This window comes from Metopolophium dirhodum, chromosome 5 (genome assembly GCF_019925205.1).
Source record: "Metopolophium dirhodum isolate CAU chromosome 5, ASM1992520v1, whole genome shotgun sequence".
Classification (NCBI taxonomy): Eukaryota; Metazoa; Arthropoda; class Insecta; order Hemiptera; family Aphididae; genus Metopolophium; species Metopolophium dirhodum.
In genome coordinates, this window is record NC_083564.1 from 13,492,308 (window position 1) to 13,515,615 (window position 23,308).

Sequence of the window (23,308 nt, forward strand, 5' to 3'; positions counted from 1 at the left end):
TGCAATGCACCTATTCTGGTTTTCTATTTCAATTATAGTTCGCATGCCAAATTTAACTATACAAACTGGTCCGCACGTTTATAGACATTCTAATACATTCTACCGCCAGTGCCAATAGACAAAGTGTTTGAGAAGTTATATTTTTTTGGTACCTAATTAATTTACAATATAAATTATTATAAGTTACCTATGTAGGTACTTGTCCAAAACTCGACTACCTGCAAATCATTGGTTTTTATGCTATAGCCTTACGAAGTTCACGATTTTCGGTGTTTTACGCACCCGTACAACGCTTAAAGTTTACCGAGCTTAAGTATTACAAATTAATTTTTTTTTTAATCTAGGTAAATCAACGTTTTAAAATTGATGATGCAAAAATAATTCTGACACCCACCCATGGTGGTTTTACATAACAAGTCGAGGGATGTTTTTGATTTTAATTGTTCGAGCAAGCGCAGTGTGGTACACCGGGTACATATGAAAATACCAAAAATTTCAATTAGTTATAATACATAATATAACTTAAAAATAAGACTGACCGCCAAGTTCAGACTTCCCTGTCGTTTTCAGTTAAAAACTAATGATTTTCGGCAATTATTTTTTGCAATATCGTTCTTAATTCGTTGTTACTTGTAATATATACATATGCCTATTTTAAAAATATTATTCGTGGGTAATTGAAACGTCTAAAATATATTATCATATACAAATACGATAATAAACAAATAATAATAATTCAACTCTGTGACAAAGCGCTGACAATCAAACACGTCACACTTGAATGCCCCAAGTTCATCAACTCTAGACAAATTCTCGGAAACCCATCAACAATGCAACAGGCACTTGGCGAAGAGAACACTAAAAACATATATAATTTTTTCAAAAACATAGGCTTAGCAAAATTAATTTAGAAAAATTACTAATAATTAAATAATTAAATGTTTAAATGTATATAATATATCCCACAAAATCCCTATATTGTTAAATGTAATGTATCCATAGTTGTAAGACCAATATTCACTTAATATTTTTTTGTAATTTTCACAGGCTAATAACTTCAGGAGTTGAAGCCTTATTTAAATAAAATAAAAAAAAAAATAATTCAACTTAACCGGCTACGGTATTAATAATTTTTAATAATATCAATATAAATATAGTATACAATATCCTAGGCTGACAAATCGTCTCCACTTAAAATCGTTTTTCGTATACTATGATATTATATCATTGAATTCAAATTTAACACTATCCATAACAGTCACCCACTTGAAAGATGTAATTGTTAGATGTAAGATGTAAGATGTATTGTCAGGACCGGCTCAAGGGAAAAAAGTGAACTAGGCAAATTCAAATTTTGCCGCCCTTAACAATAGAATATTATCAGTATTTTGAAAATGCCGCCCTCTTACTAATGTGCAGCTTATGTGCCACCCTAGGCTTGGGCCTATGTCGCCTACCCCTTGAGCCGGGCCTGTGTATTGTTGATTCATCAATACGATGCTGGGTGGACTTGAGGACTTCCCATGTTCAGCGACCGGCGTCGACCCGTTTTGTGGCACAGCGGAAACTTCGTACAGCTGACTGTTCGACAAAGACACTGTAATATTATTTGAAAAATATTATTTCTACTTAATCGTAATAACTGGGTATAATGAGTTTAATATTATATTATATTACAATAAATATTAAGTACCTATATTATTAGCTTCTAATAATTGGGACGTCATTTTTGTAGATATTGATCCGGAAAAAATGATGCTGGCCCAGCGCTATGCCACGGTTTATGGCGTACCTATCCGATGAAATTGTTGGAGACTCTTTCAAACTGGGCAATCTGATAAACGGTGACGTGATCGTTACTTCGCCGCCATCATAGGGTAGACCAGAATACACAAAAATGTAGGTCATCGGGCTGTCGGCTGTATGTATGATAAAGTCCTGGAAGTGGGAATTACAATAGCCCCTAAAATGCTGTTACACCTCAACCTTAATAAAAACAAAGAATGATTAAAAAATGGCAACGGAATTGGCCTACAAATCTGAAAATAAGTTTATGGACAGATAACTTCTCAACGTAATATTATGACCGATCCAATAATAACTTCCCATTAAGTAGGTACTATATTAATATAGTCTATTAATTATTTTCTATTTATTATATTCAATGTGGGGGGGCTACCGTTTAAATGCCCCCCCCCCATTTTGTTTTAGGGATAGAGCTTTCAGTTTTTGTGCACAAACGATTGGACTTGGTAATTATTTTGACCAATAAAATATAATAACTAATAAGCACGATATAATTTAATCTGCAAATAACGTACCTAACTATCTTTATATATATAATTCTACTGTACGTGTGTTGTGATTGAACTCCTCCTAAACGGTTGGACCGATTTGAATGAATTTTTTTGTATGCGTTTGGGTGACGCCCCGGATTGTTTAGATTCACAAATCATTCCCCTAGGTCCAACCAGGGGATGTGCTCAAACGGGGATTTAGAGATTTACGGTGGAAATTTTTGTTTATAAATGGTTGCCATGGGTTTTAAAACTATTATAATAATTATTATTGGTTGCCGTGAAATCAGTATATTCATTCCATGCATTTAATTTTTTTTACGCTGTGTTTTGATATTCTATGTATCGCAATTACGTAAATATTGAGCTTATTATACTCACATATAAGTTACGTACATAAAACAATGCCTTCGTCTTCGTCTTTCTAACGCCTTCGAGGACGAGGAGGAAATATTGGTCGACAGACTCGGCATTCACAATTAGTCCAGCCGTTTAGGAGGAGTACAGTGACATACTTGGTATAACTTTGATACTTTAGAGTTAAATTATAAAGTTATGTACAAACAACACGGGGTCCGCGATCTACCGCAGGTAGATTGCCTACCTGATAATATAATATACTGCTGCGAATCAGAATTTTTATTCCAGGCAACAGAAAAGTTAAGATAAATTTTGAACACCATACACCGAATATTAAATAACGAATCGAACAAAGTTTGAGTCATATAGAGTTGGTACATTTAACGGGAAACGAAGTGCACGGGATCAGCTAGTATTCTATAATATAATATCATCGGAACAGTTTTTTGTTAACGAATGTTATTTATCTGTGTGTATAATATCAGTGAGTGAATACGTCAAACACAAGGCCTTTTACTTAAAAATATAGATTTATATTATAACCTTACATTATTAATTATTACACTACAGTTTTACTTATATTTTTACACTTTTATACACCTAAAATTTTACATAGATACATTTTACTTATATTTTTTTAATACTGAAACATATTACTTAAATTTTTACACAGTTTTAGTGAATTTTTACATTTATACAACGAACTTCATACTATGAATGGAAATATGAAAATGAAAATAATTTTTGGAGGATAATGATATTCGCCTCTTCGTGGTATCCTCTGGGTAATGCTAAATGGTTCTCAAAAATATTATACACATATTTTTATTTGGGCCGAGTTTACACGTCAATCATTTTTGCTTGTAAAAACCGAGCTTACAGTACACCTTATGAACTTTTTTTTTCCTTGGGCCGAGTTTACAATCGCCATCATAAACAAATTCTATTTTGTTTAAAAAAGTAAAGAAAATCTAAATTTATTGGTAATTAATTTTGTCCAGTAAGGCAAAAAAAAAATTGTGGTTAGGGAGTTTTAGGTTGGCCTATTGGCTATAAATTGCTTATAAATATATATTTATGCCCATACGAAATTTGAGTCCTCGAACCGGACAGGTTGGTTCTGCTAAACATAAATATGATTGTGCGTGGGCCAGAGAGAGAAATAAATGGTGCGCTAAAAATCTGACATCCTCTTAAGTGTCATCAAGTTGAAGAAGCAGTTGATTGTTGACAATTTGACATTTAACATTAACTGTTGTAGGTATGATTGGAAGTAAAAGTAATTAACAGGGCTATGAAGTTAATGCAATAAAAAAGTGTTAAATATAAGTAACATAACCAAGCTTAGTCAAAGACTTAGCTATAAAATGATATCACAACTTATAGAGCCGTTTTTTATACTTTTTACACGATTTTTTTACTCGAAGTTAGGCGGAGTGTTTTTGTTGGGATTATATTTATACTCAACGACAGTCATCAATTTCCATTTAACTACGATGATTAATTACTATAATATACATTTTAAATTGCATTGCATAGTTTGGAATTTAACCTTCATTATTGGTTGGTAGATACTTAAATGCCTTGATTTTTCACTGGGCACTAAGATTAGAATATTAAGATGTTATATGTTTCCTATTTTATTATATGGTGCCGAAACACGGACATTAACTGAAACATAAGAGTAAGAAAATTGAGGCATTAGAAATGTGGCTGTATCGCCGTATCCTAAATATATCATGGACTGATCGAGTAACCAACGTGTGCGTACTACAAAGAATGCAAAATAAAAAAGAATTACTGAAGACTATAAAAACACTGAAATTATAATACCTGGGTCACATAATGAGAAATAACCATAGATATGATTTGCTGCAACTTATACTTCAAGGAAAAATAGAAGGCAAGAGAAGTGCTGGAAGACGAAGAATATCTTGGCTAAAAAATCTCCGGGACTGGTTTAGTACAACATCAATTGAACTATTTCGATCATCGTTAGAAAAAGAAGCAATAATCAATATGATTTCCAACTAAATAGATAGGAACTAAACTGGATAGGAAGAAGAAGATAGGTAGTAGATAGTTATATATTTTAAAACATTTTCATTCAGTTAAAATAATGCAATTAATGTAAACCAATGGTTTTTTCCTCGTATATTTACATGTAGAAAGACTGTACATTATATAAAACAAATTCCAATACCATATAATATACTTATTGTATTATGTTTGAAAGTAAATTTTACTTATCCATATAATCATGGACAATATTCAATACTAGTAATGTAGGTACCTATTTTGCCTATACAATACGCCGGACAACACATTATGTTTGCGTGAAGTAGGTACGAAGGTACACATTATGTAAAACGATTTATATATATATTATAATCATAGGTTAGATACGAACTATGTATAGTCATACATTTTAGAGTATAATGAACAAACGATAGATCATAGAAACCCATTAGTGTGAATTACAAAAACAAAGGAAATCATAATAAACTTGCCAAACATGTTACTCGGGTTCATTGGAGTGTTGGACTCTAAAAATAGTGTGTACCGTCACAAATTGTAGGTTTAGTCATGAAGGTACCTATCTAATTGAAATCCAAGTACGTAAAAATATGATTTTTATGTATATAGGTTAGGTACTAACCTACTTCACCTACTAATGTGTCGTGTATTGTAACAATTACTCGCCTAGAGATATAGGTTATTAATAATAATAAATAATTAACAACTTCAGCGAGTTTTTCAATCTTAAAAAGTGGACTGTATTAAAATGATAGACACCACACAACATATAATAATAAATATAAATAATAATTAGCATCCGTGTAATACATATGTGAGGGATGTAGGCGCCCACCTACTATATAATGTAATATTGGACCGATTGCTCGATAGTCGAGACAATAATATATAATAATAATACAAAACGCCGCGAAGGCAACATAAAAAATAAACAAACAAAATACAAAACAATGATATGGTATCATAAACAATGATAATAAAAGCGCGTATCACTGTCGTGATACCGCGTTACCAGTTGTTGCCGCCGACCACTCGACTGTCCTTATGACCAAGCCTCCATGACGTCTGCTTGCCCGTTCTGATCCCGCGATCCACGTTGCTGGTCGATGGCTGAACCACACTAACTATGCATGTGATACGACGTCTCCTCGCCCAGATGACACATCGTACAGACAGACCCAAATGTCCGACGCGTTCGGCGTCCGGTTGGATTGCACCCGCGCGCGATCACTACCTACCGATTATTAATATTAAACTGCTATCTTGCCCGTTACTGTTTACGTCATTTAACAACAGCGACACACGGACAATAATTACAAAAGGGAATCCAGTCGCCCGCTCGCACTCGCGATCATATTATATTCATATGCCACCAATGGCAGATGCACTCGCGTATTGATATTCCGTAATATCAATAATATGAATATTATCGAATGGCTAAACAACGCGTAAATATATTACGTGCCACAGCAGCAATAACAAAATGGCGAGTTCGGGAACAACTCGCGTCACACGACTTCGACGACTGCGGTGGGCACGGAACGACGACTAACTTAATTATTGCTACAAAGTCCGTGTACCGCGGCGGTAGGCCTCTGTTGGCGGCGGCCGGACGGGATGCCGGTTTGCACTATACGGCGGCGGGGGGTGGGGTCTTCTAGCAGATTCTACACCTTATCGGCGTAGACCCACGACAAAAATAAATATTGTCGCCGCCGGAGTCGGCACCGAACACCTACTATAAACTAGTTAGCTGTGTGCTTTATTTCAATTTCAGTATAGTGAATTACTAATTAATAATTCTTAGTAAAATACAAAATATTTTAAACAAACAACCTAGCACAGTTTTTGCAATCTACTTCAACGACTTTTCCTTTATAAGGAAAAATTATATTATTATAATTATTCAATTTTATTATTCATTCATAACACATTAAAAAAATACGTTTTCAATAATTGGTAATATCATATACATGTCAACACCGCCCTTGATAACCACTTAAAGTGTTCACGTCTATGAACAGAGCCAATTGAGTACCTATATTGATCTATACGAGTGCTAATAATGTATAAACTTAACGTTCTATGCATAGGTGGATATTGGAGTAGAGGTCTTAAGTCTCTTAAAAGATTTTGAAATCAGTCCGTAACACTTATTTTAATTTATACCTAACATATAAGATACTAGTTGTCAAAGTTTGTCCTATGCAAGCCCCTTCCATAGATATTATTAAAATATATTCTATGCCAAACTGTAAGTAGTATTAATGTTATTTATGAAGAAATACGATATTACTGATGGCCAACAAAATGAAAATTTGAACAACATTTCCTAACAAAACTGAAAACACTCTCTTTGATAACTTTTAACTTTTAATGAAAACAGTTTTCCGTGTCTTAAGGTTAGGTGAGGTTAGGTTAGTATACAGCGGTGGGTTTAAATATTATATAATAAAGTGTACCTACAATGCATATTATATTATTATAGTTGGTTATTTTGTGTGATATAGGTAGGAAATGGGCATAATTAATTTAAACCAAGTAGTGATTTCTATATGTATCTTATTTAATTTTTCAGTGAAACAATTTTTTTTTATTTTTGACATATTATTATACTATAAATAATACCAACGTACATTTACATTTTAAATATTATGTACCATAATAAAATTGGTTAAGTTATAACAAATTGAAGCTATATAAATACAAAATTAACAATAAACTTCGATTTCGTCTATATAATAATTAATAATATAATATTTAGATTTTGAATTATATGAAAAATAACGATTATTTAAGTGAATAGTTAACAAGTGAATGTACAAATATAATATAGGTATATACATGTTATTAATTTCAGTGACCATTATTATATGACATAGCGTTGACATTTATCTCATATAAATTATTAGACTTTAAAAGATTAGTCTAATAATTATAGACCTTTGAATTTAGTATAAAGTAAACGTTATTATTAATAATATGGTATTGGTGTATATACTATAATATAATGTTATTTTGTATATTATATCTACTTTTTATACGTTTTTTTTAAATATTAACTTAATTTATATCGAGTTAGCATTTTCAAGTATAGAGTATCTATAATTATTTAATACATAATTAAATTACATTTTTAATTGAAATGTATTCAGAACAATGTATACCTATCATCTAATAATGCCGAGATGGTGTAAAATATTTAATATGGAAAAATAATTTAAATTTTAACCAATTATTTGATAAAAAAAAAAAAAAAAACAATACAGAACAAAACCAAAATTAATCATCAGTATACACACAAATACAGTTTCTATACACTTTACAGATAATATTATTGTAAAATTATTGACTATATTATGCTTATATATTATATATAACAATGACTATAAATTATAATATAATACGGTTATTGGTTGTACTTGACATAATAATTTACTACGAAAATATAATTCACTGCTTTGTAATAAATGATAACAACACAACATTATATTACAACAACGTTATTATATAACAATTTGATTTACCTACCTACCTACCTACCTACATATTATTTAAAACATTGTAACGAAATAATAACGATATGTTCAATATCGATATAGGTACATTATATTATGTACACTACACAACCTATAGTCGTCGGTCATTAATAAGTCGGGAATATATTTAAATATTATTTCAATATCATTATAATATTATAATAATATGTAGAATAATGTCAAGTTGAAATACTATATTTATTATTTACATAATATATTATAATATTATATCAATTAAAAAAATATATACCTATTTATATTATTATTACACTTACATAACACAGTTTTTGTCCACGAGTAAGGTACACAGTATCACTAACACCTGGAAGCACTCCGGATTAAACATTTTACTCGGAATCAACAACGTAAAAAAGAAAACAACTAAGTTTATAAATATTGCACGCTAGTGCGTATTAAATGCAATATTAAAAACATTATAATATTATGTACGTATAAATACACAATTCATATTATTATTGTTATTATTATGTATTTGCATATATGAGAGAGAGTACATGATTCTATTTTCTATATTTTATAATATTAATTATTATACACATTGCGCTGCGATTTTACGGAGAACGTTATAACATTTTATAGTCATATAAATAAACTAAGAGTACAAAAAAGAAATATTTAATTCGTCGACCGAAGTTCGTCTCGCCGTTCTACTTCCAATCGACGCTACAATGCGTCTTATACTCTTATTCAAACGAAAACGATTCCTTCGGCGTCTGTGTTCCTAAACCCCCCCCCCCCCCCCCATTAAGGCTTGAAAAAAACTGTAAAGGCTCCCATCGAGTACCAAATCGCTCCAACGAACATGACTGCACAAAAAACTCCTTCACGCACGACTCGCCAAAGCGTATTACACACAAACACTTACCTAAGCATAGTATATACATAATATATATATATATATATTATATGTTATATATATGTGTCACGTACAATATGAAAATCGATTATAAATTATAATAATATGATATATAGGTAAGTTCTGTTTAATATATTAATCGTCATGAAACAATGGTGTTAGGTACTTATAAAATAATTTTGACGATCTAGCCCATAATAGTATTTTTAGGTACGTACATAATAATGTATAAGTGGTTTGGTGTGGCGCAGTGCGAACGCTCAACTGCGGAAACCCACTGAGTCTACGTAACGGCCGGCGATGCTAGTTCCCGGATGGGTGACCATCCGGGATTTTTAGCAACGAATCCTTGCCACACATACAAAACGTGTATTCAACCGTTCCTCCTCTCCCTGCCAACAACCTACTATCAAACAAAAAAAGTAAAAATATAACTTTGAACATGAAATCAATATTTTTTACCCTGATTTTTAACTATAGGTAAAAATTTCTTAAAAATAAATATTATGTTGTTTATGAAAAAGTCCGATTACATATTATTATAATATAATAGATAACATATAGGTACACAAAAAATTATAAATTATTATGTATAAAATTATCAACAGGATATCAGAGCACTATTTATTTTGTTCCTATCTCTGACTCACACATAATATAGTAATTTTTTTTTAGTTAATTGGTCGGACTAATCTTGTATAGTTGTATTACGTCGTTGAGTGAGCTTTAGATATAGAACGATTAAATTTGAAGTTAGGAAAATTATCTGAGTTTGTTTGTATGATTTTTACGATATTTCAATTTTTATGCAGCTTGTGAGTATAGGTAGGTAGGTAGGTATGTAAAATATAAAAACTAAAAAACGTCCATAAATTATCGCAGGCAAAAATTTATTAAAATATTATTATAAAAATGCCGACGTACAAACATAGATAATTCTTCTTAACTTAAAGTTTAACTGCAAAAGGTCAATTCACTCTAATATTAGGGTTAACAACACACCATTGGTTATGCTGAACGCAAATTTTCTATGTTTCGGTTGAGTGTCAGAGAGAGAGAGAGAGAGAGAGAGAGAGAAAACAAACAGTGCGCTGACATCCTCTCAAATATATTGTAATGTGCGTGTGTATAATAATAATAATCGGTTGTTATTGTTAAACATCGTAACTATACGTTATGTATTTTCATCTAGAATCGTAACTGTATAAGTAACTTTCTATTAACCTGATGTTAAAAATTCGTGACGAAAAAAAAAAACAAGAATGAACTCTTAACGATTAGTTTAACTGTGTCTAATTACTTATCAAAATATATTGCTTAGATATTATATGACTTATTTATGACATAGAAAAAAACATAATTATTTTATACCTTTTTAATATCATTATCCCATAATGTTATAAATTATAATATATTATCATAGTACCATATTATATAAAACATAAAGCCGGATTTACTTTTTGATAGCGGTACCGAATCGTTTCAATCTTTTCGATCTTTCGTAAACCCTCAATCCTTTTAAGTTATACATATCGGCTATCGTATATACAACTACTTCCATTGGTCGTTTAGTCAATACCTCGGAATGTCCCAAAAGAGAAAAACCATGACTACATAATATGGTTACGGTCGTCGGTCTATTTATTTCAGATCGATTTCCACTTGTACATTTAGTATCCTCTTCATATTATTGTATTAAACATTTTATTCGTTTTTCTTAATTCGTTTGTTAGATTTGGCGCACACATATCTGCATTATAGTATTATGCATAGGTATACACAATATACTGCACACTTTACGTGTACCTAACATAACTTTCTATTTATCGTAATCGCCTTTGAAGTATAATGCACAAACGATAGATTTTAGGATTCCATTAGTGTGAATTACAAAAACAAAATAAATCTTAATAAACTCGCTAAGCATTTGGGTTCGTTGGAGCGTCGGACAAAATATTTTAAGTAGATATATATACTTACAGATATACTAAAACGAAGACAAAAAAGTGGGATTGATAATTACACGAAAAAACTTTGAAAAAAAGTAATTTAATATGTATTACTATTGTGTAATGACTATACACAACTGAACAGATTTTAAAGGCAATTATTTATTAGAAAAAAAAAACTTTGTAAGAATTAAGTGTACCATTAAACGAATAATTAATTCTTTTGCCTGTAACAACAATACAGCTTTTTCTTTGACGTCCTTAAAAACTATTTAACAACAAAGTTATCTAAATACTTTTATACCTCGTAAAAGTATATACAATATCCTCAATGATATGAATGTATTTACGTGATGTCTTTGCAGAGTTTAACAAAACAATAATCATAATAAATTGTATCCAAAACAACAGAAAACTGAGAAGTGGAAAATGGATTTCAACGATGGGGAATTCATTGCTTGTAGTTAAAAGTTATAATCTTGTGCAAGTATTAGATAATACATTAATACCTACGCTGTTCCGAAGACATAAATATAGAATATTTTATGCATTTCAAGGATTTTCCTGTCGCGGCACAAACTGAATTTTTACAATTAATGAGAACGACCCTTTTTATGTAAAATTTTTAAGTAGATGATTTATTATTTTCCTCGTTCTTTAGTACATAATGTTTTTTTTTTCTAGCTTAACCCGGAAACCATGGCCATTAGTTGTTTCTTGTTTGTAGGTTGTTTGTAGCAGGAAGAACAGGAGGAACATACGTTTGTATGTGTGGCAAGGATTTGTTGCTAAAGTCCCGGGTGGTCACCCATCCGGGAGCTAGCAACACCGGCCGATACGTACACTTAGAGCGTTTCCGCAGTTGAGTGTACGGACCACGCCTCGCATAAAGTTTAACGACTCAAAAACTATACTACGTAGTTCATAATTTCGATTTAGATGCATAAACATTTTCAAAAATCTTCAGACTTTCAATTTACATGATAATAAAGGCGGTTCTCGTTTGAAGGACAAATAGTGTGTGTACCGTCACAAAATGTAGGTACCGTCTACCTCCTATCTAATTGAAATCTATGTATGTGAAAATATGATGTTTATGTTTAGGTACCTACTTTTAAAAAATTACCATGTTTTGTGAACCACTCTGTATACATCATGATTGTACCTATAATGGCTATTATACGTGACCCATATGTACCTGGGCTACGCCTACACTATATATATGTACAGAAAATAATAGTACCCATGTACTATTTACTAATTAATTTAAAACGCGAGGGGGGAGGGATCTAATGTGGAGATTCAATTACACCGCCATTTTATAAATTAGTAAATCTTCGCGATATTCTCTACAGCCGGTAGTAATATAGACGCTCTTTTCTGCGAGCTGTTCAAAGGTTTTCAATTAAGAACTCTTTGCGGCTTGGTCCAAATGAAACACGAAATATAATGTTATAAAGAGGACAAAATGCAGAGGTGGTTACGTACATATAGGTAGCTGGTGTATGTTCAATCGAAAAAGCGTAAAAGCTTGTTCCTTTGACGTATTTATATAATTAATATACATAGTATAATAGTGTATCATATATTATATAGGTGATTATTTTTTTAATCAATAAAATGTCAGTCATTCAGTAAACGTACGTGTTTTTGAAATTATTATTTTACGTTGATAATTAGAAGTCGTTACAACACTATGTTAGTATAATCGTTATAATTTTTTTTAATTTCGGAAATATTACCCCGTACATTTTAACTCCATACTCCGAAGCGAAATGTGCTTATACATATTATACAAATCGAACTTTGAACCACGAACAAGACTTGAAATACTTATGAGAGTACTTATTTAAAGACTAGACGAGCGGAGAAGTACACCAACATTTTGCAGGGTATCTAACTCCACTCTGCTCATCTGCAAATAAAATGCTATTATAGTATGTCTGTTCGACTGGTTCGAAATTATATTTTTATAATTCGAAAAATATTTTGGTTAGGTTGAATATGATGTTTAAAATGTATATATATTACGTTGTAGATTAAAATATTAAAAGATTTAACAGATATTATAATATTATATAACTATAAGAAAAAGTAAAAAAAAAAATATTCGCCGAAAAAACGACTGTTTGGTGATGAAAGAAATCAGTATAATAATGTACGTCATTATTATTACTCTGAAGTACGCGCAGGTACATAGTTCCGTTGGGGTATGCACCTTGGAGGTCGTAAAACGAGCGGAAGTTGTACCTTCATAGATATAATGTATTATACTATAACGTATCCGGTAAGTGCGTATAGCGTTATATTAGCTTATCCACGTACGTCCGCATATTATGTTTGTGTCATAATATTGGACTTTCGTGCGAAAGAGCGAAACCAATCTGCCGCCGTATAGAGACTTACACCCTCGCCCCAAACCCTCTTTCCCACCGTCTGAAGAGAGCGAGCGGTGTACGTAATAACCAACGATATTGCACGGTTCAGATATTTTGTTTTTACAAGTCAGAAAATTACGACCGAATTTTGGCGACCACCGAACGGCGGCGGCGGTGGTGGCGGTAGCGGTGTCTGTGGCGTAAAAAGAATTAACTAGGTCGGGTCAGATAATATATGTTTGGACCGAGCAATAACGTCGATTTCACGCCCCGCTGGTCAGGGCTGATATTGGCTTTGGGCGGGGTGGGACGGGTGCAGCACGAGGAGGCGTTGGCACTCCGTTGCCCGAATTCTGTGAACCATGTGATTTGGACGAGAAAGAAAGAGAGAGTGAGAGAGAGAAAATAATAATAATAAAGAATATATGTACAACATCAGTCGCACGCCCTCAAACCAAAAGTCTTTTCATCACGACGCGTGACATAATGTTTTTTTTTCCCAAAAATATTCGATACGTCGACGGCATTTTGGTCTACGATTACGGTATTCGATGGCCGTGTAAATCACCAACTCTTTCGTAGCAAAAACGCTGTACCACTGCACACCACACCTCCTAAAATGTATACACGTGTATAGTAAATGTGCTGTGCCCACAATGGACGTTTTCGGATCAGAATTTTCCCCTCAAAACGCATAAAAAAAATAAAATAAATGTCTCTCCTTAATGCCCGGTCTGCACGAGGCTAGTATTTCAAGCTAGGCTAGAATGATGGTGGTAGTACTTCCGGTGATTATCCCGGCTTACTATTATCCTGGCTTGGCACAAGCTAGACCGATTTACACGATGCTAAGAATTTCAAGCCAGTCCGGTGGCGGGGGAAGGGGGGGGGGGAGCGCTACTATATCCAAAAAAATCAAACACTCCAACCCATATTAAACCACCCTCGCTTGACACGCTATATTATGCCTGTATAGCTTCTTACTAGTCAGAAGATTCTCCAGTAGGTCGCTAGCTTTATATAACAGATAGGTAGCAGTATCTTGATACCCTAGGATGGAGTACTGGCCACGTGTAGACCGGGCACAACGCCACGGCAATGGTATAAGTTAGGGGAGCTAAATAATTGTTATGTATAATAAGAGGCACGCGCGTAGTGATTATGATGATGATGACGACGACGACGGTGATTTTTCGTTCGAGTCAATCGCCCGCTGCCGATCAGACGGTGGTGACGCGATCGTATTCGACGTAGTGCACTACGTCGTTGACCTTATGTCAGTAAACCACGTCGCGCGCCGATACGACGGCCTCCGTCTCCGCGGACTTGGCGGACGAGCTCCGGCATCCTGCCGCCGCGGACGTCGCCGAGCGGAACCGCCGGAACCACAGGACGGTGAGCCCCGACGACACGGCCACGATGATGATGGCTACGGTCAGGGCGATGCTGTACACCAGGTGTGTATAGAGCAGGTGCATGCAGTACCCGAAAGACTCGTCGTAACCGGACGGACAGTGTTCCACGCCATCGCACCACAGCGACTCGTTGATGCACGCGTCCAGCTCAGGGCACTGGCTGTGGCAGTACGGCCCGTCGGCTCGGATCCTATTTTCGTTTCGAAAACAAAAAAAAAAAACACAAAACGATTGTAACGATATACGATACCAATTGAGTATGGTGGCTCTTGAGGACAAGTCCAAAGGGCGGGAGGAAACGAAAAAATGTTGCATGTTATTATATAATAATATAGAGGCACATCTCACTTTTTTCCCTTTTGATTATGCTACAGTAGGTGAAAAAGAAGGGAACACGAGGAGTGGGTAATTTTATATGCTATACATTTTATACCTATAATATATGAAATCATTTTTATTTATTATAAACTATGGAGCTGTGCTCCCGGGGGGGGGGGGGGGAGTCAATATCACCGTCGGTCCACGTTATCGCATGGCAAAAATAAGAGAGTACATATTTTGTTATGAAAACGCATGTGTGTGTTGGTATCTCCGTCTTACTAGGTACTCGTAAATGCATAACATGGAAAAATGTACGTTTAATTTAAAATGTTTTACTTTGTTATTCTTAATATAGGAGTGAATTGGTCAATCATCAGACTTAAAGGTAAAAATAATATATGAGTAGGTTCGCGTAGGATTTGATTGATATTTTAATTTTGAAGTATTTTATTTATAGTAGGGCGCGGATTCCAATGCAAATTTCATTTTTTCTAGAGGTTCCTAAAACAGTGCTTTCCAAGTACAACATTTATTTCATATAACAGGAAATAAAAAATTAAATTTTTATTTTGCATTTTTTGAACTTTTTTCATTTTTAGAGTATTTTTAGGTTTTTAAGACATTTTATTTTTGTTTGTACACATTTCATAATATTAATAATAACCTTTTAATATTAAATGTTTTAAATAATAATATTATAACGCATTTAAAAATGTACAAAACAATTTTAAAATGCTCATAACTTGCTCAAAATCAAAACCGTCAAATAAAGCCTAAAAAGCCAAGAGGGGCATATAGTTATAATATTTATAATTTTACTCGCGGTTTTACATTACTGGTTCGTCGCAGTCGTGTTTGTATCAGGGATCATGCCGTTATTTAAACATACTGTTTCGGATTTCATTGTCGTATTTTATTTTACGGTAAAATAAAAACTACATTTTTAAGAGAAAAAAAAATTGTCACTTTATGCCTTTTCGTAGATAGAAAATAGTAAATACGATACAAATAGTATCGTATAAGAGTATATTGCAGACTTTGTTATATCCATAATGCACGGGTCAATTGCACTGCACAAATAGTAGATTACTTTTTTTACATTTTTGAGGTCGACTAAGTCCCTCTAAATACCATACTGTATATTATTGTAGACACAATATAATATATATTTTGCACTTCTGACGAAATCGATACGGTGCGCAGAGCGTAAAATTACAGATAAAGATGAAATACGTGACGTGTATACTTCCGTTTATCAGGTAACCATATTTAGGTGTATACTAACTTGAAAATTTGTTGTCCAGCAACAACATTATAGAAACAAGCGAAATATTTTTGATTGTTTAACCGAGATTTATTTATTATAATTTTTTACAGGCTGCCTTTATGTTATAATGCGGAAACACTATATATTATTTATTATGCACCCTTGAGAGGTATAGTGCTTGCTGGAATAATTTTTTAACGACCTAGGCAAACGAGTCCCTAGGTCCCAATTAGAGTTAGTTAGTAATTCATGAGGTATTTTGATACGTTTCACAACCAGCGTGCCACATCACCACATTTCACCACATCAATCGCGAAGATTAGGTTATTATTTTGTGTAAACTATATTTTCTTTCAACTAAATTATTATCTAAATATTATTAAAAACGCCCAGGATAATTAATCGGTGAAACAATTTTAGGAAAAGCGTAATTTTCCGAAACAGTGTTTGTGAACGGCTAGGTATTGTATATCTATAGTTTATGTACACGTGTCGAAATAATTTTCCCGTCAAATTAATTTTCTCTTAAAAAATATGCACGAAATATAATACACTTGTTAAAATACATCCGTTTTACTATTACCTTGTGTTGGTTTTATGCCATAGCCCCCCGGGGTGAACGCGTAATATAATATAGTACAATATTAATAAGTCGTTATAGTTGTAATTTATTATGATATTAATTTATAGTTTAACGTGGGTCTTAAGTCAAGAATCCGTATTTAGCGGCAAACACGAAATTATGTTAAGGTCTTATAGCTACTGTTTAACGACAACGAGGATTAAGTATACTTAACTAATGCCCGTAATTGGTTTCGGTTTAGAGGATGCAAAAATGAACCATACCTGGATGATAGTTGTATCCAAGACACGGTGTACGAGCCCGGATCGATTGGAATGAACTCGATGACGATGTCTCGAGAAGAATTCGACATGACGTCTCTGGTGTGCCATCCATCCGAAAACACCTGCCACACACACAATACATAGACGGTGATAATGAACTTTCGGTTCTCTCGGACTTTGACGATGATATTATGCTATATAGGATGTGGCACTGAGGCAGTGGGTCACGGTGAGTTAAAGAGCGCTGTGATCACGCACTGGCCTGGATCAGATGGAACGATGAATTGTTGTTCAATTTCATTTCGTGATAATAATACATAGTTTCACGTTATTAGTAATCGTGGTCTCGTGGTCTCGTGGAAACTTTGCCTTGGTTGTGTACCACGCGCATTTGTCGTTACCACGTTAATATCTAATAACCGTAAAATGAAATTTCCGACACAAGGTCAATATTCCCGTTGGGAGCAATGTAAATAATGAAACGGGCCATTTAACTGATGCAATTGAACTAACTTAATCGTTTGTAACAATTAAATTGAAATATCATCTTTTTCCGTAAATAAAATATACTTTGACTCTAATATGCTCGGTTCACGAACTTACGTCAAAATGTATACTCGTCAGAACCCACTGCCGCGGCCTGCGTGTGTTATTTTTTTATCATCATTATTATTATTATTATTATTATACGATGAGTATGCCGTGCAGGATTATCCGCTGTAAATATTTTATTACAATAATGTGGTATTAAATATAGAAATATTTAGGCGACAAACCTCGACCGTGTAGTACGGGTCTGGACAGACGACCGTGTGGACCGTGTCGCCGGCATGTACTATGAACCGATTGTTGGTCGGGCAGTGCACGTGTTGGGTGTTGTTGGGCACCGCGTGCGACGAGTCCGGCATCGCCAATCCGGGCAACTTGGCGTACAGATAACTGTTGGTGTACTTTTGCTGGGTGAGTATGACGAAGTGGGATTCGCACGTGGTCTGAAACGAAACGAAACAATATAAATTATAATATTATATTATTGTTGTCGCGAAAGCTGCAACGCCGAATCCATCCATGTAATATTATACAAGTCGATGACGCTCGAGTACTCGAAAATACAATAATATAGCCATATAGGTATGTAGAGACGAAGTGAAGGATAAAATATTATGATGTATTAAAAAGGTTTTAGAGTGCATTACTGCAGTCATGGTGCATCATTATACTGGTACTTACGTTGTGATGCGAGTGGAACGTGAAATGGCCGCCAGGCCCGGTCAGCAAGTTGCTCTTCACCTCGCATCGTTTCGGCACCACCTCTCTCCTGACGAACTGCACGGTGGCCTCGAAGTAGTGAAGTCGGAAGTCTTCGGTGGAGTTCATGTTGAACACGTCCCACACCATCGAAGCCTTCGAGCCCAATGTGACGAACGTGTACGGCAACAGGGACGCGTTGGTCGAACACAGACAGTGTCTTGGCACCAGCATGGTCTTCGGGCCGTTTACCTCGTCCAAAACACTCAGAGACGATCCGATGTCACCCACGCACTGTAAAGTACCTCGGTCTTTGTTCAAACGGCTATAACAACCCCGATCTCCCGAGCCGATCGTAAGTATTGTCACCTTAGCCACATCGCCGGGCTGTCCTTCCAGTCTGAATACACAACTTTAAAACGACATAGAAAAAAAAAGTTAAAAACAATGACTCACATCGTTACAATATCGATGTGCTCGTATTTGCGTCGATAAGATTTTTGTGGTGTAATCAGTTTTTAATCGTTTGAAATCAATTATAGGCAAAGTAATATTTGTGATTTGAAAATGTACAATTTTTTTATACGCAAAATATAATGGATCTATTATATTATATAAAATGTAGACAAAAATAAAAGTGAAGACTAACAAGCGTTATTTACTATTCCAGCTTAACCCCGCTTAAAGACAACTTACCCGGAATTTTTGAACGTTAATGGAATGCAAAATAAATATTTGCGACTGTAAGTTAAAATACATTAGCATGAATGCAAACAATATGAATATACGATTACAGTTGTTCAAACAAGAACAGAGAAAACGTACATTTATTTAAGTGATGTGTTTAAAATAAAATATATTATATTAAATGATTATTTTTCACGTTTGGACATTTGTTTTACGGTCGTGAAAACAGTTTAAATATAATACATAATATATCCAATAAATATTCCAAATGTGTGGGTATGCGGGATGATAACAGTGATAAAAATATCTAAAGTTGAAACTCGAACAATAAAACCTCTTGTCGGACGAACCAATAAATTTTCGAGTTTCAGATAGTGTAAACGAGGAAATACTATTCGTATTGTTTGGACTTGGACGATATAAGACTAACAATGATATATTTTAGATATTGTTCATGCGTAGGGTGGTATTATTGAATACAATTGCGCACCTAAGTATATTATATACATCTATTCGTATATGGTATAGCCGGTCTACCCGTCACATATATAATTTATAGTACGTGAATGTAATATTAAGCATTAAGTTTACCTTAAATTTTTATTGCCTCCTCTTCCGTAAAAGAATACGTTTTTCGGTGAACGGATGGCTATTGTACTAGAAGGCGAGTGCGTGGGCCTTCGGAAAATCCTGGAGCACATACTTCCGGTTTCGGGCCACGAGCTTCCGTCCTGGTGCAGGTCGACGAATTCGTACAGAGCTTTAAACGATACCGGTCTGTAGAAAATAATGATGGCGTCAAAACGGTCGTTAGCCCCTTCTACCCCCTACTGTACAACACTATAACCACTGCTACTACCACCACCACCACCACTACCAACCGGACCGTACGTAGACATTTTACTACAAAAGCAAATGGTATAAGACACTCATCAATCCATCGATAAAAACGTAGCGTGTTCACTTTATATATTTATATACGCGTGTTTATTATAATATGTGTTTATCGTATAAAAGATAAATACGTCCTACCTGAGAGCCGTGGCGTGTTGTATGTTCAACTGGACGGTGAGCGACCGGGACGTGGACAGGAAACTCTCGGATAGCGTGCACGGACGCTGTTGCCGGGTCAACAGGAAATGATCGCAAGACCTCGGCGTTTGGCCGGGACAGTAGTTGGCCAACAGCGTGCTGTTGTTGTGCTGGTACTCGGACGACGAGGCGTTTCTCGAATCACTGAACGATTATACATAATACGGTATTATTAAAGAATAGGCAATCGTACATCACGTCACAAACACTCGTTGATAACATAATATCACAATAGAGATTAAGGGCAAGCGTCATATGATTACATTATTGTGTACGTACACGACTGCACGCAGGTCATAAACGGGTACTTGAATAATATGAAAGAATAAATAATATGACACAAAAATATACCAAACAGTTCAACTCACCAGAACGGATGGCAGGAAGAGTTTCCGTCCCACACCATCAGGTTGGTCGTGCAGTCCCGGGTCTGAGGGCCCGTCACGTAGAACTTGAGTACGGATACCCATACCTTGTACCTGGGACCGGATCCGGGTTCACGATCCACCGGATATCCGGCAGCCGCGACACCGGCTGGGGTGGCTTGCAGATGATACCAGCACGTCGTGTTCTCCGGCAAAGAGTGGTAAGGTGCGTGCAACCAACCACGGCCAGTGTTCCGTATCCAGAATTCACACCGTTTGTTCTTGGTATACTTGATCGATTCGATATCCACAAAGTGTACCTAAATAACCAAAAGCATTGCGTATATTAAACACCAAAGTCTCAAACACGAAATAAAATTACACTATTTTTTTTTTCCAAATTTTGGTTTATTTTTACATTTTTTAATTAATGTTTAATTAATGATAAAAGTAATAGTATATGCTAATTCATTTGTTTGATCTCTTTATAAAATAATACTGTGTTTTAAATACCTACGCCATACAACATTTGAAAAGCATTTTTTATGAGGATTTAGAGCACGTTAAATTATTTATTTTCCTTAGTACTTAAAATGTCTTAATTTTGTAAGTACTTGTTTAATTACTGTTACTCTATATTTCTATTCACTTTATTACTACATTAAAATATGTAATTATTTTGGATTGAACGCTGTTTGGTAGAAATAATTTATAAATTAATGTTTGACTATACGTTTGTACATTATATTATACCTATTCTAGATTTTGTATTTTATTAGATATTCCATTTTGATGTAATTGAAATACGAATGCATCGTATTGTTCCATTGATTAACATTTCATTGTTTACTAGATACATAATATAATAATTAATAACCAATAACGATAATGTTTCATATTATATTGAAATGTTCCAATAGGTACCTCTATTGTAAAATTAATTAACTTTATTGTTTGAAACCTATTGTTGGTTATCTCAGTTTTATATTCAAGCGATACCTATCATACATTTATTTTCAAGTGGTTTAATTCTTTTACGGATAAGTTATACAAACCATAATGGATGATCTAGTTACATCTAAACTGTACACATAGATGTATGACATATTTTTCTGTTTTTATAAAAACGATTCTCAGATAGTTTGCACTAAATACACCAACGCAATAGAACACACAACTTTTATACAACTTTTATTCGAAAAAAAAATGTTTCAAATTCTACTTTTTATCTGCAGTCTCGCAAATAATTCATTAAATGTATCAATATTTTCCTTTAGCCTTTACTCATGATTGTTATGCATTTTGAGCGGAGGTATACATTTTATAATGATGTGTATTGTAAATATTTTTTTCCACTTATTTGGTACTCTCCTAATTTTTAGGATGCGAAAGTCTATGTAGCGCAATCTAAAGATTAAAAAATTAACAAAAATGGAACTTTGAGAAAGTTGAATAACTAAAACTTCAAAAAAAAATTCATGAAATTTATGATATACATTTAATTAATTCTTAAAATGAACTTTCATTACTTTTTAATTTGTATTATATTATATCAGAAAATATTATTAGAGCGTCTTTAAAATATATTAATCAATTATACTTAATAATTTACTGTTTTATCATTTAACGTAGTATACCTTTTTTTTTTTTTTTTTTTTTTTTTTTTTCTGTTTGAACCGACAGCAGAGGAGGATCTGTGTGAACACTACTACTCCTAACGTAGTATACCTAATATAATATATTTATATAATTTACATATATTATATTTCAACTTCAATAGAAGATTAATATCATTTTCAAAGGGTTATGGTATTTTTGGGCTCTATAACAATACGCAGGATTTGAAAATTTTGCCATGTCCGTATGTATATAATATTAAGTAGTATAATAATATTGTGAGCAGTAAATTTAGTTTTAGATAAAAATATTTCTATATTTTTAAACAAAATTAATTAAATAGTTAGTTTAAAAAAAACATTATTTAATTATCAGATTAAAATATACCTATAGGTTGTTTTCTAGAACCAACATGGTTTATTTAAGTCGTGATAAGTTGTATAAATTACTTAGCGGTGGAGTACCTGAAACGACCACAACTCTTTGTTATTAAAAACTCAAACATTTACTCTGAATGGACGCAATTACGTTATAATTTTTTTTTTTAATTTCAACATTAATCACGCCGCACAAGCAATCTGCGAGGAATGTATTGTTTCAATTTTGTAATAGTTTTTTTTTCGGCGAGATAAATTTCACAGTCTCGTTTTAAACTTTACATTCACCTTTTTGATAGGTATACGTACATTTCGGAAGACGACAACCGTATTTACATAATGTAGAGTCCTGTCTTGGTTTACTTAGATCCACATCATTTACTATTCAAGCGTGAACTGCGCTTGAAAGGTTTGTTTGTATTCTTCTTTTTTTTTTTTGAAAAGTATTTTCATAATATGCCTATACGGTCTAACGGGAAGAACCCTATCTCGAAAAGCATGATAAAACATTTCGTGTTGTAAATGTTATCGCTTGGTCAAACATCTATTGAAATATCCTTAATTTGAATACACACTACAATATGTAAATATACAAGTATATGTACACCGACAGCGTATAGGATGTCTACCGATGAG

General features: G+C 33.7%; 1 protein-coding gene across 1 annotated transcript in view; it reads right to left on the bottom strand.

Annotated features, from left to right (window-relative positions):
- Positions 1-8,985: 8,985 nt before the first annotated feature.
- LOC132944764 (uncharacterized) overlaps positions 8,986-23,308 on the bottom strand; it is a 58,647-nt gene continuing 44,324 nt past the window's right edge. Inside the window, exons 6-12 of the mRNA XM_061014247.1 lie at positions 20,682-20,998; positions 20,254-20,457; positions 19,813-19,998; positions 18,517-18,946; positions 18,063-18,278; positions 17,287-17,408; positions 8,986-15,042 (exon numbers count right to left, since the gene is read on the bottom strand). Of these exons, the coding sequence (XP_060870230.1) occupies positions 14,715-15,042; positions 17,287-17,408; positions 18,063-18,278; positions 18,517-18,946; positions 19,813-19,998; positions 20,254-20,457; positions 20,682-20,998 (1,803 nt within the window). The 3' untranslated portion in view covers positions 8,986-14,714. The remainder of the gene's footprint in view (positions 15,043-17,286; positions 17,409-18,062; positions 18,279-18,516; positions 18,947-19,812; positions 19,999-20,253; positions 20,458-20,681; positions 20,999-23,308) is intronic.